We start from the raw sequence: 27,174 nt of genomic DNA on the forward strand, positions 1-27,174 counted from the left end.
TTGTTTATTCACCTTATTGAAAGTCTGCATAAATGTGACTAACAGATGGTATGTCTGTCATATTACTATCTTAAAACAGTTCTACTTAGCCCAAATGTGCAAAATATCTATTTAAATAATAGCATTGTATATATACTCACTCCAATTTGATTTTTCTGTTATCTGATGTTGAGACCACACAGAGCACTTTGCTAGATATGTTACTATACACATAATGTACATAATAACACAGTAGATAGGTATGATCTGTTTGTTATTTTGGTAAAAATAGGTATTTGTAAAAATTTAGCGTTTGGTTAATAAATAATAGTGGTGTTTTTACAGTCTCATACCATTTACGAAGTACATTTTAGTTGACAAAACTGCCTGTTGTAAAGTAGATATCTGTAATTCTTAAAAAAATTTTTCTTGCATGTTAATCGTATAATCTGTTTTAAATATTTGTTCAAATTTTTATTCTACGATTCCTTATCTCCACTATAACATATCCACACCGATATAATAGTTATTTTTCTCATAATAGACGAAACAAAATCTACATATCACTGTGAATGTAGCATACGAATCGTACATATTCTGTGTAACCACGTCCATTTAGAACAGTAGTGGCTATTTTTAAATGTACCTAACAATATATTATAGCAAACACATCTAGTATAGCGCTCTATATGTTGCCTCAGCCTGAATATGATTCTATGTATGTAGCAACACATTTCACGTGCATACATAATTTAACATAATAATAACAAAAACATGTTCGTTACATGCTTGATAATTATCCAAAGTATAAAAGTTTATGACAGCCGACAAAGAACGCATAATGGGATAACAAATAGTGTGTCGATTACTTAACTACTTCGTAATTGCTGCGAAGACAGTTAGCTTGCATGCGTTGCGAGTACCCATATTTGTAAGTTAATATTTAACATGATTAAGTATGTAATTAATTATGTATGATTTCGCATCGGTGCTGCCCTCATTTTACATCTGCTAAGCATTCGACAGTTGGTAGCCGCAAGCATTGACTTGGCGTTAGGCCTTAATTGAGACAGAGAGTCCTTAAATTCATATCGAATCCGGCCATTTCATCGATCCTTGCGGCGTTATTGTGTGCAATATATATGCCGGAACGACAGGACCCTACAGAGCTTATTTCTAGGAAAAAAAAAACATAATACGTCTTAATATATATGGGAATGTGCACCGCAAAAACATTTTCTCGTAATATATTTTGAAACCTGTCCAGGTATAAAAATGGAAGTACTCTTTGTAGTGATCTGTCGATTCGAGTTAGTCTAAATAAGTTACCATCAAAGAATGTCAAAATATATGTATGTATGTATGGAAGTGTGATTGTAAATATTGATTCAATGATAATATTTAAAATTCTATTAAGTATTCGATGTTACGAGACTGTTGCTTTTGCTGCCGACGGCAAGCAAAATTTTTAAGCAATATGTGAAATAAACAAATGTATACTCTAAGGAAACGACTGCGTTTTTTATTTTTGGTTTTGGTTTGGACTACTTCTATTGAGAAAAATATACCTCTTTAAATTTGTTAACTATTACGACTTTGTTCGTGTAGGAAATACTAGGATAAGATTATTCCCGTTTGGGTTTTATTGAATTTTACGAAGTTTTATACATAAATCGTAAAAGTAGTTGGTAACACATTGTTTCTAGAATTTTAAATCAGGGTTAACGCAATTTATCCTCGCATATCATTATGTTGAAATAGATCTATATTTTTCTCGAAACTTCTGGGGTGAACCATAAAAAAATTATATTCAGTAACAAATAGAACCTCCAAGTGTGACTAAGATGCTTTTATTAATAAAATGGTTAGCTTTTACTTTCTATTTTTAAAATCAAATGTTTAATTCTATTTTATTTAAATATCAAAAACTTTGCTGCTAAAATTTGGTTCAGTAAAAAAAGATATTTCAAAACAGTAATGTTCTGTCCGAAGTACATAGTTTAATTACAGCCATGTTACAGTTATTTTTTTTAATTAAAATTATATACTACTCTCATAACTTTTAACTTTAGTTACTGAATAAAAAGGCTGGGAATTTCAAATTGTGATAAAGGCATTTAGAAATTCGAGGCGAATAGACGCCTTGCTGAAACACATAATCTTAGATTAAGGTACAATTTTCGTAGGGTTTCTTTAATAAAAAAAAAAAGAAAAAGAAATGAAAGTCATTACATGTACTTCGTGCAAACGAGTAAGACTCTGTAATGTGTCAGAAGAAAGTGATTTAGATGGACGTTGTATTTCTTTAAAAATTGTAGAAGCTGCAAAAATAAAGACTTCCAACTTTATTGCTTGGAAAAAAATGAATACATCGTCCAAGGCTGAAAAATGAAAAAGTACTTCTGTAATTAAATTCCGAATATACGAGGTCTGCTCATAAAATAACCGAACTTTATTTTTTAAAACTTTATTATTAATTTGAGGCAAGAATTTAAATGCACAATTTCATTAAAGCCGAAAAAACAGTCAGCGTCACTTTGACATTGGAACGAGACTGACGCGCTTTCTTGGGGCGTGGAGATCATTTGCCAATCCATCGTGATGATTGAACTTTTATCTCAATGTCGTAGGCGTAAGCCCACTTTCGTCCCCCGTTACGATTCTTTGAATGAATGTTTCATCGTCCTTGGATTGTTCAAAGAGTTGTCGACAAATGTCCACACGATTTTCTTTCTGTTGTTGGGTCATCAAACGAGGAATTAATTTTGCTGCAACTCGATGCATGTTTAATTTTTCAGTCAAAATTTCATGGTATGACCCAATTGAGATGCAAACCTCTTCTGCAATTTCTCTGACAGTTAATCAGCGATTTGCACTCACCAGATATTTGACTTTTTGAACGTGAAAGTCATCAGTTGAAGTAGAAGGCCTTCCTGGTCGAAGATCTTCAATTGATTATTCCTAACATTGCATACGACCCAGAACATGATCTCCGTAAGTTTGTTTCAAAAGTTGAAACGCTTCCGTGAAAATTTTCCCCAATTTCACGCAAAATTTTACATTGCATCGTTGTTCCAGAAAATTGCGCATTTCAAAAATCGTCATTAACATTTAAACACGTTGCACTCAAATAACAATATCGAAAACGAAAACTAAATAAGATATCAACAATCCAAGAACATGTGGTTACAGAGTTACAGACCTCGTATGTCACTGGGAAATCTAGCGATTTTTACTAGAAGATAGAAAACTAATAACACTGACGTATTTATCATTGTCAAAAACTTATTTGTACCCAATTTTAGCGATACATTGCTTTTTTAAAAGATACCGCTAATTTTTTAATGTTTTACCAATTCTTGTATTTATGGCATCGTTTTTTTAGACACTCCGTTATATATTTTAAATATGGCGTATCAAGTAATCTCATTAGTTACAACTGCTGCAAGTGAAGAATCCCAAATAAAAGGGTGCAATTTACTGAATCATTAAATATGTAAGAATTTATTTCTTTTACGGTTCACCCCGCCCTTCATGCATAACTCTTCGCTGCGAATTATTACACCTGGACCCGGTTTCTAAATTACCTTATTGCTTGTGAATAGTACCCAGTGCTATTCGTCTGATAACTTTTTCAGCAGTTCATTAAAACTCGTGCGAGGCGGATATTCCCCTTCAAAGCGCCATATGGAAAAGTTCATGTAATAACACAACCACTCTGCGTTTCTCCACAGTCCACTTTCTGTCTCTACGGGTAGAAAGGTTCTTACATCTCATGCATATTTTAGGGGTAAAAGTTACTTGTTATTGATTGTATGGTATTGCCTTGTTCCAATCCCATTACAAATTCAATTTAATGTTACTATTTTTAAATTCTACTCTTCGGCTGCTCCAGATTTTGAAATTATATTAAGTGCTTGATACCGATATTTTAATATTAATGGCAACTTTTTACGCGTGGGCTTTCAATCATCTTTTTTATTTACATTTTACAAATTATTATCCAGGTACAAAATATATTTAACTAATATTTCTTGTAGAATACCTACAGGAAAATTTCTATATATCTTGAGGCTTCCTCATTATACAGTGTTCAGATTGCCCGGAAATTAAGTGCAAAGGGGAGGCACTATAAAGTTCTTAATACACTTTTTCGAAAACTGAATATTAACGGAGTGTTATTTTTTGATAATATTTTACCCTAATTTTTTTTTTTTAATTTAGTGACCTTTATTTACAAAATGGCCGCAAATGTTAACTTTGTTAATTTAAATGGAATACCCTGTATATTTTTAAATATTTGGATATAACGTTCCCTGTCGAGCATAGTCATATAAGGTTTGTTTGGTCCATCTCTAACAATAAGCGAGATAGCATTAAATAACGAAAATAAGGTTTTTTATTAAGAAAATAAGATTCTTGTAATTATTAGACCTCTTTCAGGTATTTCTGCCTTTTTTCAGTTACGTAAGGATTTACAGATTTAGTTGTAATATATTTTGACATATCATACATTGATATGGTCCAAAATGCGTATAGGTATTTTTAACTGAATATTACTAATTACGCCCTGAAAGAGGTCTAACAATAATTACAAGATATCTTTTGTTTGGACTTCATTTGTTTTTGTACTATCATTTTCGAAAACTTCATAAAAATTCGTGCAACTTTTGTATTTCACATTTTTTTATAACTCTGAAAACAAAAAAGTTAAAGGGGGTCAAAATATAGTGAATCACCCTGTACTTTAATGCCCCAGTGACTAGAAGACTGATCATAACTTTATTTGCTGTTTTCAAATAATTTAATGGATTAAGCTCATTAAAAGTTCTTACAAAAAGGACATCATCTACTTTAAATCGATAACAATAATGGTTTGCCAGAAAAGCATATTTAATTTTTTGGGGCAAACTTTAAAAACAATTGAATGATTGTATCCAGATTGCAGTATAAACTAAGCAAAATAATCCATTTTACAGTCTGTACGATATTTTTGAGATAGAATTTAAAGAAGACCCCTGCGTCACTTTCTTGGAATTAACCGCATTCGAAAACCGAGAAAGAAAGACATTTGCGGAAAATTTCAAGACACGCCACTGCCGCGGTAGTTCCGATAAGAGAACTTTATTGGCTATATTACAATAATAATTATTTACCAAGATTCGTACAGAAATAGTTGCAAAACATTGTCATTAAACATTAAATAACTATTTTTATTGAAAATGTTTAATGTATCGGCTTCCAATACAATTTGTTTAGATTTTTGAAAAATTCTAGTTTAGTTTAAACCATTTAGGACTTCAGGATTTTAGTATATTTTTTTAACAACCCTAAATATACCAAACTTGAAAAAAAATCACCTGGCTTAAAAGAGTGTTAAAATATTAGTTTAAAAAATAACATTGATTTTGTGTAACTCCCTCCTATATTCTAATGTATGATCAAGTGTGACTTTATCCTCTTATTGCACGTCTTAATTATCAAGTTCTAAAATAAAATGATTAGAGAAAGTAAAGATTTTTTCCAACAAGTATCAAAAATCAAAGTGGAAACTGGTATTTAAAAAATAATAATTAAAAGTTTATTGAAATGTTTTCTGAACATATTTTCGAAAAGGGCATAAAAACAGCTCTACAAAATATAAAACATCTAAGTACTGCTCTTGCTCGTAATTTTACGTTTTATAGATTTGTCAACAAGAAATCAAACTCGGGCCTGCCCAAATTGCAAATTTGTCCTCATATTAATCACTTAGTATTTGTGTGCTCGACAATAAAATTGCCAATTAATTTCAGGATTTATTCACAGAGCACAATCGCACCAACTATTATTCATGCCAAAGGGGTTACATTGTCTTCTGCTAATTGAGACGATCAGTTTGCGTCATTTAGCTATTTTAATTATACCGGTAATTCATTAGAAGCTATAACTGCGTCTATAACTCGAACCAATTTTCTGAATAATTACCATCTCCCTACGCCACATGGTTGTGCGGAAAACTTTTCAGTCAGGTTGATTAATCCCCAATACTTTAAACACCATATGGTGCGCCGTCGTGTGTACATCTGTATTACAATTCATCACTCCCCTGTTACACGAAAAATTAATTGCTATTTGATTGATTGTCGAATTATTATAATTGAATAAAAATTCATTAATTGCCGTCATTACGAGCCTTCTTTTTACAGCTGATGAACATTTTAACGAACGGCGAAACTATTTCAATTCAAATTAGGTTCATATATGAATGTCTGTACCAGACGATTATAAAAATACAAATTGGAACTAATATCTTGACTTCGCTACCCATTTTTTTTTCTTCATACAATGTACCCACATTATTATTGCACAGCCATATTTCTTTAATCACTTGTTGGCTTTCCTTGTCATTGTAATGTTTACTTTCAAATTTAAAAGTGAAATATTCTAGATACCTATTGAGCTTCGTTAATTTGTGTTTAACAAATTCGTCTTTCATATAGTTCAATAGTTTTCTAACCTATATTTCCCTTAGTTCTTGAGTAAGAAAAGAAACTTGAATCTCAGACGTCACAGATTCTCACAAGATCGAATTCTCTATCAATCTTATATTATTGAGACGATTCTTCAGTCGATAATAACATAATCAGCAAATTCACTTCTCGGATAAAACAGTCAACATTTGCTTCGCATGAACATGTTCTAACTTTGAATTCTAGTATTTATAATGTTCTTCCACCCTTTTCTTCAAAATGTGTTTAAGAGCACCTCAAGGAATATCAGACCGCACTGCGGTTATGAAAGCAGTTGCAGGCTTGTTTGGAGATTCATCTGCTTTCTTGTTTTCTTCATCCCTTTATATATATGGCACCGAACAAAGAGTAACTGTGTTGGTATTTCCCGATTCATTTCGCATTTTGAAAGCAATTTCAAACAAATTTTGAACTTTCCTTATTTGAATCTAGCCTAACTGTCAAAGAATGTGAGCTTAAATTTCCTATCAAAACACGCACTTGTAACTATAAATTATGTCTAGGGTGTAGTTTCTCTAAGCTGTATTCCAACTTCTTCCAAGCTATGTCTCCAATGAATTCTTACTCTTATAGATACTCAAAGTTATTAATATCCACCACATCAGAATGGTTAAATATTGAACTGGAATAAGTTTCTACAGAAGGTGTACAATGTTTAATTATTACTTATACAACATTGGCTGGTTATAGTATTACAAAACAATCATTCAACCAACATAGATATCATAAGGAAACATTTAAGCGCAATTAGAAAGATCAAGCCAATCTTTTACATCTTCCATTTCTATTCCTACCTCTTTTTTCTTTAATTTTCTTTAATACATACAGTGACACCATTGTCAAGCGGCGTGATTGAGAAATAGATTAAGAATTAATGAAAACTGTTAGATGTAAATATTTAATACAAATAAGACAGATACTTTCGATTTTGGAAAAATCATATACCATGAGAGAAAACATTTTCTAGCGCTTTTCAGTTTCTATTTTTATCAGATTCAGTTTAATTTGGAACTATAGTTATCTGAACATCATTCTTTTCAGCAAATTTGGGAATTAATTACATTAGTATTGAAGTAAATTAAAAAAGTTAATCTAATAATAGATACTAAAAATAACTAAATCAAGAATTAAAATTAATATAACTGTTCAAACAAGAAAATGTTTGATTTTTAAGAATGCTACGTGCATTTCTCGCTATTTCTATTTTTTGTTTGGGTGTATGAGAGCATGCTGATCAATTGCTATGTTGTATCTCATCTCACGCTGTGAACGAATATGCTAGTACTAGGTCCATGTGTAATATTTCGCGATAGAACGTCAATTAAACCTGTGAAACAAGGATAGGTTACTCTAGAGTGTTAAACAGTGTGTGACATGATGAAGCAGCCGCCATTTTGGAACTGTTCTACATCTCTAACGAGGGGCGAGTAATTCTACTAATTCTTAGTGCAGTGACATAGCAGTCATGTGATAAAGATAGACCTTTTGATCATATCGATGTTTAACAATAGAAGAACTAGAGTAGTAACTCGTAGTGAGAAATTAACAAAAATTTTAGGAGTAGTAGTCTTTATAAATATGTTTGTAGCAAATGTGTTAAAATCTTAACGCATTCGCTATTTTAGCTATCAAAATAATATTGTAATAAAAATCATAGAATAGACAGTTTTCTAGTGGGTAGAGTTATAGAAAATTTTTAGATGTAGAAATACAATTAATTTCCAATATTTACCAAGCTAAAGCTTAGACTTTTCATAGAAATATTAACCAAAAATTGGCAGAAGTGTGTGATAGAGTTAGTCAGTGTTTAGAGGCAGAAAAAATACTAGTGAATATTCGCTGTCACTAAAACTAGATAGACTTTGTTAATGCAACTCATGTGAACATTTACCTATGGTTCTCTATTCCGGATATTATAAAGAGTTAAATATTATTTTAAAAGATAATTTATTTCAGTTAATGAATTATACTATTAAATGTAATTACCAAAAAGCTATTTCTTGTATAGTCTCGTATTTAAATAAATATTCTATAAATTCACTAGAATTTTTTCTTCTAGAAGCGATTCCATTTTATAGAAATGATAGAACTTATATTAGTCAAGTTTTATGTGTACCTATATCTAATATATTATAACCCACTAACACAACACTACCTACATTTATTTATTTTAAACAATCAGCTTAAAGTCGTAGGTCGTCTTTCGCATGAACCTCCTTATAAAAAATTTTAGACACGAATTTGGAAAAGTCAATATGCAGACATTTTGTATATTAAATCTTGTCCAGTTATGATAGATGGAAAACTGAAAAAACTTCGTGTCGATACCGTGGAGTCTGAAGACAGTTTTTCCATTCTGTCCCATATATTTTCTTCATCCATCACATGTCTCAGTATAAAGCTCATATGTGGCGCAATTTCTTTTGACTTGCATTTTTATTACTAAAGTTTAATTCACGGAAGTTTTTCCCGAGATTAAAGGAGACGAAAGGACGACCATCGATTTACGGGATTTGACGTAAAACTTTAATAAACATGTCTCTCAAATATAATAGAACTTCTTGAAGTTGGAATGAATGTTATTTACCGCCGTTTTCATGTGATAGAAATAGTTTTCTTGAAGCGGTGTTAGTTTAAAAATAATACAACTAGCTCAACTGTGCTAGTTATTTTAGTTATCAAAGCTTTTTTCACATTTTTAAGAAAGGCAATCTCTTTGTTTTTCAATTACCACTTGGTATGTCTATGTGTCTACGCTAAGGTGGACGCAAACACGTCGAATTTTTATATTTTGAGATATCTTAAACAGATTTTCTTTCTGGTTTTAAAAATGCGTAAAATCCTATACTGCGACTTTTCGATGCCGTCCGGGTAGGGCAGGGTATTCTGTGATAATTTTAAGCCTTCAAAATTCAAAATTTAAAAAATGAATTTTTATGGCTTATTTTTTAATATTTCTAAAAATCAAGTCAAATGTTAATTTCATTCATCCATAATGAGTGTTTTTTTTAAACCTGAAACTACCCACCCTGCAAAAAATTGTCACTAATCGAGATTTAATCATTCCGCGAGGGAAATACATTAGTGCTAAAATTAGCCCCCTCCCCCAACCCTTGTAAGTGAGGAGGGGGTAACTTTGACATTTTAAGTAGGAAGCACTCCGATAAGTCATAAGCGAAGTAAATAGCGTTGACCAAGTATCCCAAAAAGAACGCCTGTTCCTGGGTTACGATTATAGTAGTTTCTTGACAAGTCATTTTTATTGAAAATTATTGATTTCCTAGGATACTGGTAAAAAAAATGGTTTATAAAACTATTTTTCATACATCATATAATTAAGTAATATGACCATATGATCATGAAATTATATACATTTAATCAGTCATTTTTCAGTAATCGAATATTTGAGAAATAAAATTTCTTTTAAAACTATTTCAACATTATTTTGGTACAGTAAAAGCGTGGTATATTTTATTGCAAAAAAATGAATTGCGTCTATTACAGCGCCAACTATCATGATTCTAAAAAATATTTTAGACAAATCATACGTACCTTTAGCGGTTGAATCCGAATCTACAATAAGAAGTAGGGGCTCATATTTAATATTTCAAAGTTACCCCCCGTCTCACCTATAAGGAGGGGAGAGAGGGACTAATTTTAGCAATATGTACTATATTCCGTCCATGGAGTAAATAAATAAGTTTAGGTTAAAAAAATCACCCGGTATATAAAGTATTTTATAGTGGCAATAATCAAGTATTTTGTTTTAATGAATTACAACGTATTTTTATTTTGTCTATCATGACTGCATGAAAATTTATAACATATTAAAGTTGTATTTTTCACGTTCAAAACTTTAATGCAGCATAATTTTGAACTTTATTTTCAAAGAAACAGATTTTTCTGGAAAATATTACATTTATTAAAATGAATTCGTAATGTACACCCTCGAAACCTATAAATTGATACGTTTGATGCTAAATATTCAAACCTCGAAAAACTATATAAGATTTTTCAAGAGAATTTTCTTTTCTCTAATTCACGTTTGTTATTTAAAAATGAAGTGATAACTGATTATTATTTTGGCTCCAAAATATTAATTTTCACATAATCTGTACTTCATTTAAAAAATATCCGGGAAAACGATTGGGAAAATCGAAATTTTTCATAGGAGCAATTTTGTCAAATATCTCAGAGTAAAAAAGTTCGCTTATTGCGGATTTTTATGTCTAATTTTCCTGGACTATTATACATATCTCAAAAGATAGTGATCCTTAAAAAAAATATGTTATGGTTGTTATGGAGATGACTAAATAAATAATTAATCATTTTCACTGTAACATTTCACATTAAATTAAATTAAAATACTCATACCCATTGAAATAGGTTGCTATATATATTATTTTCAAATTTTTGGGGTATACCAATGACTACAACAAGCATTGCAATCGTAGCCGATTGGCATCGACCTGTTCAAGAATGCAGGATTTTATGGTCTTTTCAACAGCAAAAAATGAGATACATAAACACTCTACGACTTTGTGCCCATCTTAGCACAGACACTGTATAATTAATTAATTTAAATCACATAATACTACATATTTAGGCATATTTCCACTTGACAAGTAACGAGACATCTCTGTAGTTTATACGTATTCAGTTTTAGATCAAGTCCTAAGCTGATGAAACAATTAATTTATTTAAATACAGTCTCCTACACGAATACAATTTTACATGTGTTGGATGTTGGCTTTTACCCGTTCCTAATCTAGTGTTGTCTCTGTGTTTTCAGTGGATCTAACCAACGGTCAACTGACACCCAATAATAACACACCACTGTTGACCCAGGCTTTGTCAGGTAATTTTCACAATTTCTTTTCATTTAGTATTCATCGGGATTCATCGGTGTAACAAAAATAAACCTAGTAACAAATGTAGTATTTCAAATTGTATAAATGCCAATACTCTACTAACAGAAGTCCTTTAGGGATGGGTGTCCTATTATAGAAAGAGCTGCACAGTTTTCGCATTAAGTTGAAATTATGCAGTCCGCCCACCCCTGAATTTGTATAGTGCCACTGTCTATTTTGTTTCAAGAGCTTTGTTTTTCTGTCTAGTGTAGTCTGCATGAATTTAATATTAACACCCTATAGAATTCTCCCCTTTGTTATCTAGGGTTTTTTCTTTTGTGAGAAGTAAACAACGTATAAATTATCTTCAATGTATTGATTTTTAACAGAAACGAAAATAATTTAATAATTTGATTGTTTTAAATGTTTGTATCAAAAAATGATGCGCCCGAATTTAATATCTACTTCAAGAATTAATGTCATAGAATTAGCAGAACAGTATCGTGGTATTTCATATTGACACCGTGATTACTTGGCGATTTTGTATACTCGTACATGATATATACTCTCATATACTCTCCAATGTGTATAGATATTTCTAGAAACATAATTATTAATTTCGAATAATGTGTCATTCTATGTAATCAAAAGTGTTATATTTTTGTGTTACATACTGACGGAATGACATGTAAAAGAACATTTTAAAAAATAACATTTCCGAACAAATACAGATTTTTCATTTTCTCTGTTCAAGGTAGAATGCGTTAAAGTACATATGTATTTCCTATCTTATCTCCAATAACGCATTAAAATTTGATAAGCCTATATTATGAGAAGCCCAAAATTGATTAGTTTAATTAGTCAGTTATGCAGAATGTTATGCTGTCTGCTAGGAATATTTTAAGTTACAACTTGTTTAAAGTTAGGGTTATAGTTTTTTTTAAACGAAAATTAAATGGTTTAAAGATTTTTTGTGTAGAATTAAAAAGCACTTAAGGAAATGATATTAGAGACTCGAAAATACAAACCTCAAAAAATAACTTATATTTCTGAAACACGTTGTATATTTCAATATTATTTATTATTAGCCCATTTTTTCACCAGAGATTTAATTTTATTGTCGTGTTTTCTTATGCATTGATAATCATGTATAGTTTGTGGAAAATATTTTTAACTCGCATTTTCTAAAAAAAGTTAAGTATTCCTGAATTTTTCACAAATAAACAATTTATTTTCACATTAAACAAATTATTTATATGCTACGTGACTGGTTTATAAAAAAATTACCAATAAATATTCACGTAAAAATTATATTACAGTTTTATCGTTTAAAGTAACTTAAATTAATTGAAATAGATTTGTTTTTACCCGAAAAGAACCACCACTGAGTATGCCTCATTTTTTACCAACAACTATAATTTTGTGAAAATATTACCACTATCAAAAAATTTATACAAATATTAATTATTATTGTTATATTCTTTTAAATGAATTTGATACAATAATATGAAAGAGATATTTTTGTAGCTTCTTGCACACAATTTAAATTATTACTGTTGTTCGAGGAAAAGCCGAAAATGCTACATTTCTGTATAATTACCGACTTTTAATGTAATAATTATAATTGTTTTTATTAAAAAAGAAAACGGTCATTATTTCGTCCAATACCTTAAATAACTGGTATGCAGTTATAAAATAAAATTTTAAATAACCTTTTTTTACAAAAATTATTCTAAAAAACTAAATATTTAATGTCACTTTTTACAAGATTTTATTCAACATGCTTTGTTAGTATGGGTCATATCTTGCCACTGAATTTTAAAATAGTTATCCTCAACCGATTGAGCTGAAATTTTGCATATACGTTTAGTTTGGATGACAATGCATGGTTAGCTAAGTGACGCCATTCTAAACTCAATATGGCGGACCGGTTATTTTTTATGCACTCCCATGATATGGGTATCAAATGAAAGGGTTTGCTAAAAAGAATACGAAAATAAAATTACGTCACTAAAAGCTTGTTTTAAAAAAATTATACATGAACTTATTTTCCATTTATTTGAGTAAATCAATTTTCAAAAATCTATTTTACAGCCAAATATTTTAAAGAAGTGTTGTTTTTTCCTTTGTTTTATATCTTTAGACGTCTTGTTTAGTATACAATTGCTTGCATTGTTTAATTTTTGATCCGAATTGGAAACAAATGAAAAATCACCCCTTTTACAAAAATATACGATTTTGCCCTACAAGATAATTAATAAATTTTAAGTGAACAAATAGATTTATACATGGTGTTCAGTTAATTCGTTAAACGTTAAGAATAGTTTATATCATGAAAACTAAGGGGAGTAGCTCAAATAAAGTCTCGTTTAAAAAGTTTCGTTTCGGGGATACAGGATGTTAAAATTTAATTGATTTTTCAATTTTGATATGGAAAGTACTAACAATGACCTCCAACAGCAGGTATAATTTCATGTAAATATAAAAAAGATAATGACATTTAAAATTTTCAATGTTTTCTAATAGTTCCTGAGAAATGTGGGTTTAAATATTCTACTGTAGAAATCGGTAGGGAACATGAAAATATTTGACAGTATTAAAATTTAATTAACCATATTTTTTTGCCAAAATCGCAGGAATAAAGATTTACCATTATTCGATACATCGATACGATTTAGATCAACTTATGTGAAGTCAACAGTCACTGAGTTATAGGCTTTTAAATGATTATTAACAAAGGTGAATGTTGATTTACTGAGCTATATCTCGGAAGACATTAACTTAGCAAATAAAAAGTGAAGTTTAAATTAGACAGTAGAAAATTTGTTTTTCTCAGGATCTATGCAATTTACTGATATGCAACAAATATACCTTTTATGTCCATTAATGACAAAATGAAATAAAAAATAAAAATAATAATATCTCCGTAAATATTTGTAGTTTTGAGGAATGACTTTCACTTTACTCATTTGCATTGCGAGTTAAAATATATGTACACATTTAAGATTTACCCTGCACAGTATCAAAACTGCATATTCAGTAGTTATCAAGACAATTTTATTATATCAACATTGTGAACTATTTAGTACGGCTGTTAATTTAAATAAAAGAACATGAAACTAAAACACTTTATTGATATCAAATGTAATGGACGAAATGTACCTTCCAGCAGAAATGTGCTAAATTCAGCAGCAGATATGTAAATATATAAATACTATAATAAACTTACGAGTCTATTTCCATCACGTTGTCAAGTTGAGCGGCAGATGCTTATGTAATTTTAAAGTTCTGCTTCCACCTTTCCATTCAGTATCAAATTTATTTGAAACGTGAATTTTCTAAACATTAACTGGTAGATAAGCTAAATTAGGGAAATTCGTCGTCTACAAATAAAATTGCAAGACTTACTGAGGTCAATTATAAGATTATACTTACATATAATTCATTTAAATTATTTTTTACTAACAATAGTGATATTAAAAGTAGAAATAATACTGGTTAGTAGAGAATTAGTAAATTATTTCGTAGTTTGTAGATATTCAGGATGTCCCAATTAATGAGACATAGAGCAACTGTGAATTTGAAACATCATTGGAGTATGATTTAACTCAACTAAAGATGATATAGATGGTACTGATGTCATTTTTTTTACCATGTTTATATTTATTATATTATTACTGTGTAAACTTTAAGAGACATTTCCTTAGATTATTTTAGGGTAACAAAACCTTAATTAACCCGTGGTCAAAAGCCACTGATTTTCAGAGTTCAGTGTACTGAATTAAAAAATACCTTCATTTGTTCATATATCTGAAGTTGCTAATTTTTTCTTTAAAAATGTTGAGAAAATATAAATCTTTGGTTTTAAATTGCCAAATATTTAAAGATAAAGAAGTGGGGGCTTGATTAAAACATCTCATTTAAACTGCATTGAGATAAGACACATGTTATTATTTATCACTCTAAAAAACCTTTATTTGTCAATTGTCAGTTTGCAAATTACCTTATTTGCGGTAAAAAAAATCAAAACAAAAGTTAGTGACTTTTATTTAAAAGTCAGTAACTGGTTATTTAACCACAACATTTGAAGTAACATGAAGTTTGGTTAACCCATTAGTGCATGAGGTTTTTTATTTTTTGTTTAAAAATACTATTTAGGTACTTATTTGGAATTATATAAAAATAAAACTAAAGATTTAAATAAATGTTTTTCCAAATCCTACTTGTCATAATGCATTTCGGTTACTAAAATAAAACAATAAAATGTTAAGACATATAATAACTAATTATTTACATGAACTTAATTATTTTAAACAAAAATAAGAGAGCGTAAAAAATGAAAAGTTTTTAAAGAAGAGAGATCACTTGGTATGAAACAACTTCAAGCATACTTTGATGTGTAATCCAACATTGCATTTTTCAAATTAGCTTTCTTTGTATAATGTTTACATCTTCTGTGTGTTGGACTATACAATACAATGTGCCCTATATTGTCATATCTAACATATGTGGTTGGATTGGACACACGTCCTTTTGATGGCGGTGTTCCACGAGTAAATTCACACAATTTGAATCTTTGGGAAAAAGTTTCTTCAATAACAGCATTCTTGATTAGCATTCATTGGAAATAACTAAATAAGCAAAAATTGGCTATTTACACTGTCTAATCCTTATTCTATAAAGCACTACTAAATTATCCCAATATACTATATTATTCCAACATTATATTTTGCTATCATTTCTGGCTGATCAATTACTTTTCTGGACTTAGACTCCCTTCACGATGGATCAGGGAGTCTAACTTCCTGACCCATCGTGAAGTTTTAATAACATTGTTCTGGGAAAAATTATGAAACCGGAAAAACTGCTTTATTATCCTTCCATTTTACAAGCAGAACAGATTCACTAGCCATTTTATATGCCCCTCTTGGTTTATTATTTTATTCCTTCTTATCAGGAAATGGACAATGTTCCTTCCATTCAGTTTTCACGATCCCATTGCACACATTTTCAAATCAGCAAGATGTTGAAGTAAAAGTATACTGGTAAAATATTTGTCCAAATATATTTTATACTCCAAATTGGACTGTACTTTAGCATTTTTCAAAAGCCACATAACAACATCTCCACCAAATCCAAAATTATGCCCACCTGAAGGGTTTCCTGTATAGATTGTAAATGTGTCACGACAGCCAATATTTGTACATAGAGCCCAATTTTTATACCCGAATCATATTGGTTTGCCCTTTATGTATTGTTTCACATAATGTTTCCCGTAATAGGGTACCATACTTTCATCGGTAGCGATATGCTCCTCTAATTCTAGTCCCTCATGTTATCTAAAGTTGTCCTTTAGTTGTACAATAGTTGGACGTAATTTGTATAACCTATCTGCATTTTCATTTAAAATATTGTCGTTGAAATATAGGTACTTCAGTATAGTTTCAAATCTATTAAGCCTAACACTATTGTAAACAATTTTTGGGACATCGTTTACTAACACATACGCTTGTTAGGATATTTGAAGTATCCTGATACCAGCATTGCACCAAATATTACATACTTATATTCGTCCTTAGTAAAATTGACTGTGCAGTTTTTTTGCTGAAGATATAAATTTAACTGCGAAATTATAACAATACGAAATCAAAGTAAAAAGTTCTAGAGACAAAACCTTTTCAGTAGGTTACTTTGGCGTGCAAGCTTGTTTATGTTATAGAAAGGGATATTCTCTGACCACATATATCTTCTTCGTTTGCCTGGAACAATATCATAAACACTCGATAAAACCTCAGAATTTTCATTAGCTGAAGTAGAGCCTAAATTACTTTTGATAACTAAGAGTGAAATGTTATCATCTATTTCATCAAAGTCTGAATCAGCATACCTAACCTCACATTCTTGCTTCAATATTCCCCGTGATAGATGGTTCTAATCAGCATTTTCTTCATCCGAATCATCACTATCTTCCTCTGTGTCAGCTGCTGTAGCATATGGAGGCCTATACAGGGTGGCCAAATGAAAACGAAACAGTCATTTTCAGGAACCACGTCAAGATTGTAGAAAAGCGCTCAGACCCGATTTTAGATTAAAGGGGGACATTCTTTGCTGGTATTTTTGACTCCGCCACTTTCACCCCCCAGCAAGGGTAAGCATCACCCCAAAATATTTAAATGGCATTGAGGGTTGAGCAACAGACTTTAAATTTTATAATTCCGCCCAATACTTATTAAAATTTTGATTTTAAAGTTGAAACTTATGTGTGTGTAATTAGTAACGGAAAAAATATCAGTCATTCAAGTTAAGTACGCCAATGGTATAAATTTAGTATTTCTCGCGTTACATTGGTTTTTGGCGATTTGTTATCACTTTCGTAAAAAACACAATTGTAAAAACAGAAATGAATTGCTATACACACACAATGAACGTAAAATTAGTAGATTCCAAACTATTTTCTAGTATTATTTGGAAGCGTTGGTTGGTAGATTATTTAATTGTGTTTTTGAAAATTAAACACTATGGTTTATTCCATTGCGGAAAGGGTATATATAATTTCGTTTTACTTTATGAACAATAAATGTGCGAATGGAACAGCTCAGCTATTTAATGAACAACATCAAGATCGACATGTTAGGAGGAAGTATGTTCTAGAGTTAGTAAGAAAATTTCAAGAGACAGGGAACATAGCCAATAAAAAACGAGAAATTGAAAAACATATAGTTAATGAAGCTAGTGAAGTTGAGGTTTTGGGAAGTTCATCTTGATCCTACATTAAATACGAGGCAGCTGGCATCTGTGTCTGGGATCAATCGAACTAGCATACAAACTATTGAAGAAGAATAAATTCCATCCATACAAAATACATTTAGTCCAGAAACTTCATGAGGATGATTATCACCGCCGTTTGCAATTTTGCGAAATAATGAGTGAGCGAGCAGGGAACGGTCCATAGCTTTTTTTTAACATTTGTTTTTCTGATGAATGCAGTTTTTTCTTGAACGGGACGGTAAATCGTCCCAATTGCCGCTATTGGTCCGATTCAAACCCAAGAGTTTTTCACGAGGTGCATACACAGCAACCGGAAAAACTAAATGTATGGGCTGGAATTTTCGGTGACCGGCTGGTTGTTTTTCTACCTGATAATTTGACTGGCCAAATGTATTTGCAATTACTGTAATACTATTCAAACGTAATTTTTTTTCAAAGTATTGTGCAGGATTATAAAATTTAAAGTCTGTTGTAAGAGCTTTCAAAAGAAATATTACTCAACCCCCAATGCCATTTAAATATTTTGGGGTGATGCTTACCTTTGCTTGAGGGTGAAAGTGACGAAGTCAAAAATACCAGCAAAGAATGTCCCCCTTTAATCTAAAATCGACGGGTTTGAGCGTTTTTCTACAATCTTGACGCAGTTCCTGAAAATGGCTATGTTTCATTTTCATTTGGCCACCCTGTATATATTTCAGAGGACAAATCATCATCAGCATTTCCCTCAATAAATGTTAACAGTTGATGTAAAGATAGACTGCAAAAAAACAAGGGAGATAGTAGAAAGTTTGCAGAAATATTTTTCTAATCATTGTGCATAAGAGTCCATTATAATGGATTCAAGAGTCAAATTTTGAATATACAATAATAAATAAATAAACCATAAATATACATATAAATTTATTATGTACGAACATAATGCACATAACACATAACCTAGCGTTGAGTTACATTATACAGTAAAGGGTTAAATTAAAATATTTGGAAGGTTCAAATTCATAGTAGTCTGTAGATTATAGATAACAGTAGATAGTATTTCCAGTAGTTTTGATATTTAGTAAGCATGTAAATTTAAGGTAAAAAGTAATACTACCTACTAGACTCTATTGGTTTTTGGTTGGCCCGTGACCCGCTATAACATTCATTGATCATACACGAATGCCTGTAGAATACATGCTCCTCTATAATCTTCCCCACCTAGTATTTGCATAGTGAACGGCTTCGGTCGGCTCCAGGAGAGTGTATTGTTCTCATGCAGGGTCTTCGGGTGCCAGCTGGTCTCAACAACCTTCAGGAGCCGACCAGAGCACAGCTCAACCCCACTTCTCGGTTTCCTTTGCAGTCATGAATAACTACCAGGCAGCAGCCGCGGCAGCGCAAGGTTTCGGACCTCCTGCTTCTCCTCATGCCGCGAACACTCGCGGGGGATTCCCAGCTGCGAATTCTCCAGGTCCCACCATTGACATGTACAACAGCAGCGCGGGAGACAGTGTGGGCTATGTCCAGGCAGCTAGCCCACAGCCGTCTAGCTTTCCAGCCATCGCAGTCAGCAGAGCTCCCCTTAACTACAGTCCGGTAAGTTTTTTTTCCTTGTTTATCTTTAGTGTGTTAAAATTTCTCCAACTGACCAAGCATCATTATTTGAGATTGTGCGATTGTGGTAAAATAATGGGAAGAGGTTCAATTCCACACTAATATCTGTTTATAGTAAGTATTTACAAACAATTCTTTAAACAAGGTGGTCCAGAATTATGTACCGTAATTTGTAGGAGTGATAGTACATAAAAAAATAATGGTACCTTTTTATGTACACTTTTTTTCAAAACTCAATAATAAGGGAGTTATACCCCTGTAAAAGGGTGGAAAATATTTTTTGTTATTATCTTCCGACCGTTTTTGAATAACAGGTTTATATTTTAGTGATGAGTATCTATGCTTAAGGCAATTATTTTTATGTTACCATTTATTCCATCCCTTACCATGGTTTTGGGTGGTAATTGTGAATTTATACGTCATATCTTTTTAATTTTCATTTTTTTAAAAATATTTCCTAAAAAATCAATTTTCTAGGCTATTCTACGTGAAAAAAGTACTCTTGCCACATTTCGATAAATATCACCGTTTCCGAATAATTTACAATTATAAGTTAGCGTGCACTTGTATGTACGGGTAACGCGTCAAGTAAGCATTGGACTAAACAGTACTAAACAAAACTTTCATATCAAGTGTTCTATAAAATCTAAATGACATTTAAAAACAATTGAACTATTTTAATGCCACTTGTAACATTCTCGACAGTTGAATTTATTTGATACATCGTTTTTTAAAATTGTTGTCATAACCATGGTGAATTATTCAAATTCAAACAGAAATAATTTTGGCGCCGGGCGGATGTTTAGGAAATTCTGCAGTTGCTGTAAAACGTTATAGAGAAAAATTTTCAAACAGAAATATTCCCGATGCCAAAATCTTTTTAAGTATAGAACGCCGACTAAGACAAACCAGAAGGCTTAGGAGAAGAAATACAGATGCTGGACGTCATAGAGGAGCAAAATCTCTTCGTGTGGAACAACAAATAATAGACACGGTAATGAACGGTCCCACAGTAAGTTAGGATTAGAATGAACATTTTTTCATCAAAGTGCTTAAGAGTTTTGCACGGATAACTGTTGCACCCATCTCACTATAGTCAAGTACAGGAACTATTGCCTGACGACATGCCACTCAGAGTAGGTTTTTGTGAATTATTGCAAAAGAAAATTCAAAATGATCAACATACTTTTTACGGATGAAGCAAACACAGACGAGCCGGCGAAGCAAGAAGAGCGCCAGAAGAAAGGGCCCTAGCCGGCGGGGCCCAGCCAGGACAAAAGGAGGTCCCACAAAGCGCCTACACCGGCCGCATTTGCGGTCGGGGTAGACAACGGATGGGGCCCACCTACGAAGGCTGTCCAGGCCTACACGAGATGAGGCAGGATAAAGAGGGATAATCCCCCTCGATCCCAAATCATTGAGGCCAATTTCTAGCCATGGAATAATGGCGCGGATGAAGCCGCATTTCCAATGCAAGGTATGTTTAAGTTTAACTCTAGAACTATGCATTTCTGGGCTGAAGAAAATCTTAAGGTTACCATGGAAACTCATTTCCAACATACTTTTAAAATAAATGTGTGGGCAGCAACTTCAGAGAGCCAATTCGCGAGATATCACATATTTCCTGGTAATTTAAATGGAAACATGTATTACGACTTTCTAAATAATAACAACATGATGTCTTAGAAGATATTCCATTGAACATAAGAAGAAACATGTTTTTCATGCATGATGGTGCTACACCACACTACACAAACATTTGTAGAAGGTGGTTACATGACCACTTCCCAAACAAATGGATTGGTAGAGGAGCAGGTGCACCAATTAAATGTCTGGCTCGATCGTGTGACCTTAATCCAATGGACTTTACAGTATGGAGTTATTTAAAATAAAAAGTGTATCAATGAGTACGTTAAACGACTTGAGAGACAAATTAGAACAAAAATTCACTAACTTACGAAACAATGCAATACCGTTAAATAGAATAATACGGTTTATAAATAAGAGAATTAGTTTGTGCATACAACAAAATGGGGAGACATTTAGAACAATTAATAAAATATTTTGATAAACAATTAGAATATTAAGTTTTGCATTATCTTTTCAAATTTTTTATTAAATTGTATTCCAAATGATACTTGATGGATTAAAGAACTGTTACCCTTATATAAAATGCACGTTAACTTATAATCGTAAATTACCCGAAAACGGTGATATAAGAGTACCTTTTTACGTGGAATTGTCTAGAAAATTAATTTCTTAAGAAATATTTTAAATAAATTGCAAACTAAAAAAAAATGCCAAATAAATTCACACTTACCACTTCAAAACTACCCCGTAGTGGTAAGGGATGGAATAAATAGTAACATATAAATAATTGTATTAAGCATAGATACTTACATCTGAAATATAAATCTGTTTTCAAAAGTATTCGGAAGATATTAAAAACAAATTATTTTTTTTTCACCCCGTTACAGATATGTAACTCCCTTATGATTGAGTCTCGAAGAAAAGTGTACTTAAAAAACCATTTTTTGAGGTACTATCACCCCCTAGAAATTACGATACATTATTATGACCACCTTGTATTAAAAGTTTTTCAAACATGAGAGATTGAGAAACGAAGCATCTAATAGTGCAATGACACAAAAGTTACCATTGATCAGAATTCATCTAGATGCACATGAATTGCGGACGATTGTAGTAATACCTAATGCGGTTAAAATCCATTTACCAAAATGCCAATTAGTGGTCACTCCAAAATTTAAATTGGAATACTGTTCTCTTTCTGTTCAAACACTCGGATGGTGCTTAGGTGAAGTGTTATTTAAATAGTCTAGTAAAATATCAAATTACATTGTTTGATGTAGTATTAAATTTAATAAATAATTTTATCGGAATTTATTACAGACATTTGTAACTTTAAATGGGAGTCAGTTTCTTTAGGGGTACGTGTTCTCCAGAAAACCAGTCTACAACCATTTTTATTTCAAAGTCAAATAGAATAATCAAGTTCGTTTTTTTTTAAAGCAGTACCTAAACTCTTGTCTACGCCGCCACTGGGCAATTCCCGAATTCATTTGTAGGTACGCATTTATCGCTGTCGCTTGTTCTCATTTTAACGCAACAATATAAAACTGCAATGGAAAATAATTTTGTAAACACAAATTACTTTTCGACGTATTGTTTTAGTCACCATGATTTTTTTGTGTTTATTAAAAATTAAAATTTTCTGGATGATTTATTAAATATAAACTAATATTGGAATGTGAATATGTTACAAAAATATTTAAAAAAGTAAGCAGAAGGAGTACAAGGGTTATAAAATATACATATAAGTAAAATAATATACGTTCTAAAATAATTATTTTTGGTGTTTTATAAAACATATATATCATACAAAATAAATGAAAGTATGTACTTATTCTGATAGATTTGAAATACTTTAACAAGAAATATTTGTTCTATTTTTAAGCACTGTGTTTAGTTTGTGAACCTCAGTGTCAATGACCTCTGATATTATCCTATAGTAGGATCGTATTCGATGCAAAGTAGAGCAAACAGTTGTCGGTCTTTTATCAAAGGAAAATCGTGTCATCATTTTTAGGAGGCGTAAGATAAATCATTTCAAATTTAAAATGAAATTCAATGTAAAATCTGAAATACCGCTGCATACCGCCCAGGTGCATCGAGTGTACGAACTGGTCGGTTATACGTCAAATACTAACCCGGCGAGGCTTTGCCGTCAATTAGAGAGCGCTTCCAAAAAACAAGTAAACAACAGTGGCGCGTACAGAGGTAAAATGTAGTACATATGTGGAATTTGGGAAACAAATTGGATTTATAATAAATTACATTTAAAATAAATAGTTTATGAGAATAAAGGAATTTTTGTAGGAACAAGGGTGCCAGACCTGAACTGATCAATTATTTTCCAGTTTTTAAATAAATAAAATAAAATGTATCGATTTTATAGTACGAAGATAGTGTTGTGCTTAAATTTTAGCTCGAATTTTAGTAATTACACAGGTCAACATTTTATCTAGGCTTGTGCACAGGAATCGAAGATGGTATCCTAGGGTTTTTGGGGTCGCTGATTACAATGAGCGGGTCGGTTAGGCTTCATCACGTCAAGGTCAAGGTCATTTGAAGGTCAAACGGTCAAAAAACCTTCAAAAAATCTGAAAAAATTCATGGACATGTTTTTGAGGTCGCTGAATCCGAATCCGGTGTTTATTACTTTGCATGCATCCTCGAGGTCATTCAAGGTCATCTCAAGGTCATTTGAGGGGTTTTTGAGACAAAAATGCTAAGTACCATCCGAAAAATCTGAAAAAATTCATATGTATGTTTTCGAGGACCCTATATGTGAATCTGAGGTCAGTCGACCACAGTTGTGCCATAGAACTAGAATACCTGCCTTGACATGACCTTGAATGACCTCGAGGATGCAAGCAAATTAAAAATAAACACGGGATTCGGATTCAGCGGCCTCAAAAATATGTCCATGAATTTTTCAGATTTTTGGAAGGTTTTTTGGCCATTTGACCTTCAAATTACCTTGAAATGGGGTCAACTGACCTCAGATTCAGACTCAAGGTCCTCGAAAACATACGTATGAATTTTTTCAGATTTTTCGGATGGTACTTAGCATCGCAAGTCTTCGATTGTTTCAACCTCGCTGCCATACACTAAGTTTTTCATGTGTCCCCATAAATAAAAACCCAATGGATTTAGATCTGGTGAACGGGCTGGCCAACGATGGGATTGTTCCTGCCTATCCAGCGATTTTCGAAATTATCATTTAAATATTAAACTACGCGTCGACTTGCATGCATGAACCACATAATTGCTCTTACGTCCAAATGTATTTCTTCCAGCAATTCCGGCAAAACATTCTGCAAAAATTCAAATATGCCTCTGCTGTCAATCTGCCTGGTAAGATAAAAGGTTGTTAAATTGTCTCCTAATATTCCACACCAAACATTTATCGAAAAACGATACTGGAAATTTGATGTCTTTATGATGTGGATTTTGTTCTGCCCAGTTATGAAAATTATGTGAATTAATAATGGCATTTCTAGTAAAGCATGTCTCATCCGTAGCCAAAATTCTTGAAATAAAATGGGGCTTTTATCTACAAAAATTTAACCGAGGGAGAAATCTGCAACTGACAATTCTTTAACCCTTTGTAGATGATACGCATATAACAACTGCTTTCGTAGAGTCCTGTGGCCAGTCCAGTGAGTGTTAACCGCCGCGGCGTTGTCACATTGCTCGATATGAATTTTATCGAATTTGAAATTTATTACAATTATTTTTTAGAATTAAGCATAAAGAAGTTCTATGGTATTCTATGCACGCAGTTATGTTAATATTCCTTAATTAATCGAACTTGTGTACATCAAGTTGGAGATTTTGGTAACAAGGTTTTTTTGTTTATTTTAATGTATTCTATCGTCTGTTAAAATTAAGCAGTCAAACTTCTAACACCCTGTATAATTTTGCGACTTTATACATCAAGTATTAGTTTTCTTAGAACAGTGTATATGCGTTTTCATTGTTAAAAATGGTAAAAAAGTTAAAATACTTTTCACGACGAATTTTGAGAAAACAAACTTAGGTATATGTATTCCTAAGGGTCAGAGTTATCCTCCGTATAAATATGACTCCCATTCGAAGTTACATCATACACATTAAGAGATAATTTTTCTTTACGTCCGTAAAATATATTAAATATTATTTTATTATTATTATTTTAAGTATGTCAGTTACTTTTACTTATACAATATAAATATTTAATACAAATGTCAGTGAAAATTTACTTATGTATTGAAATATACTATACGAAGTTCCCTCTAGTGACAAATATTTGGGTTCTAGTGATAAAGACGAAATATTACCTCTTTAAAAACAGTAAAACTACCCCATTCGATGAAAATAATTATCAGTTTCTCAGTACAATATGAGACATTGTAGCTTGATATTAAAATATGGAATAAAACAAATGAAAGAGATACTTTTTCAAGACTATCATGTATTCTAATCCATAAAATTTATTTTTTGAACATTACTTGTCATAAAAGAGTATTATATGTCTTGTAAGAATACAAGACGTTGTATTCAACTTTCAAAAAAATCCAAAAAAATTTCTGTGCGACTGGGGTGTCCAAAATTCAGTAAAATCTTGTACTTGAAAAAATTAAAGACGTTGAATATTTATTATATCAAACAATTAATATGGGTAATCTGATGGGGGTCACTAATTTATAGTAGCTTTCGTTTTCCAGTGGAAAACATATTTAGTATTTTAACTAAATATAAGTTGCTTTCTGCACTACAGCCTTGTGGTTTATTGACCTAATCCAGCAACTTGGTTGGCTCCTTACACTAGTTTTCGTCATGTGGTACACCCTTCTAAATCCAGTTTTGGATGTCGTTAAACAACCAGTCCTCTACGGCCTAATGCACCACATTTGCACAGAGCTGAGGATCTCGTTTATATACCCAAGCCTATTCAGTTGTTGTCGTAGGCTGCAACGTCTTGTTGAGGAAACTGTCACTATTTGTAATTGGTTGGTAACTAGGCAGTTCATCGGTAGTTTTACACCCTTTCACAGCAGGTTTCAGGCCCAATATACGAACTTCGTGAATTCTTCCTATCTAATTCATCTACCTTTTCGTTCAGAGTTAACTTGTTATGGTCCGCGAGGACCTTCAATTCTGGCATCCCCACATCACTTTACATGAGACTCTCGTCAAGGCCTTCAGATGTATTTTACTGGGTGTAAGAATATTGACCCGCCTATTTCTCTAAATGCAGGTTGGTATGATTGCTACTTGGTGTATACAGCAGCCTAAGGAAAATTGACCAAATCTCTTCCATTACCACAGAAGTGAAGAGGGGATAGGTCCAAAAAGGCTTCCAAAACCACCACCTGTAATTTTTAGTGCATTCTTTACTGCCAAATAAACGAATTTTTATATCATCTCTTGCCTAGTAGTCCAGTCATTATAGACATGAAACAACCTGTTTCGGAAAAAAAATACTATTAGAAGTTTCTCTGCGGAATATTTTTCGAAAACGTGTTATAAACAAAATATCAAAAAATCAACTGGAGGCTAGTTGGGAAACTTTGTTTAAACAATGGTCAAAGTTATGGAAAAGTGTTTTTTTGACACGCGTAAAAAAACTATTATTCATATCGAAAAAAAGTTTATACAAAAAAGGTAGGTATTAAATAAGCCTATAAAATGAGACAAGTCCGATTAAATTCCGATAATTTGTTTATGCGCAACAGCTCAAAAATAGTCGAAAATGGCCGTTTTTTTCAATTGCTAATAATTAATGCAATTTTCATCGCAGACAGTTGTAATTCGGGATTTTTGAGGCTTTTTACACCCTTAATAAGTGGTAAAAATTTCAACCCGAAAGCTTCATTGGTTTGGCGTTGGCGGAATTTGTTATCTAA

The 27,174-nt window shown here is 31.8% G+C and overlaps 1 protein-coding gene across 1 annotated transcript in view; it reads left to right on the forward strand.

The window, feature by feature from the left end:
- Positions 1 to 27,174, forward strand: part of LOC108910546 (RNA-binding protein Musashi homolog Rbp6-like) — a 138,338-nt gene that overhangs the window by 95,031 nt on the left and 16,133 nt on the right. Inside the window, exons 6-7 of the mRNA XM_018715174.2 lie at positions 11,284 to 11,349; positions 19,368 to 19,684. Coding sequence (XP_018570690.1) covers positions 11,284 to 11,349; positions 19,368 to 19,684 — 383 coding nt within the window. The remainder of the gene's footprint in view (positions 1 to 11,283; positions 11,350 to 19,367; positions 19,685 to 27,174) is intronic.

The sequence above is a fragment of the Anoplophora glabripennis genome, unplaced genomic scaffold (assembly GCF_000390285.2).
Source record: "Anoplophora glabripennis isolate ALB-LARVAE unplaced genomic scaffold, Agla_2.0 scaffold477, whole genome shotgun sequence".
Lineage (NCBI taxonomy): Eukaryota > Metazoa > Arthropoda > Insecta > Coleoptera > Cerambycidae > Anoplophora > Anoplophora glabripennis.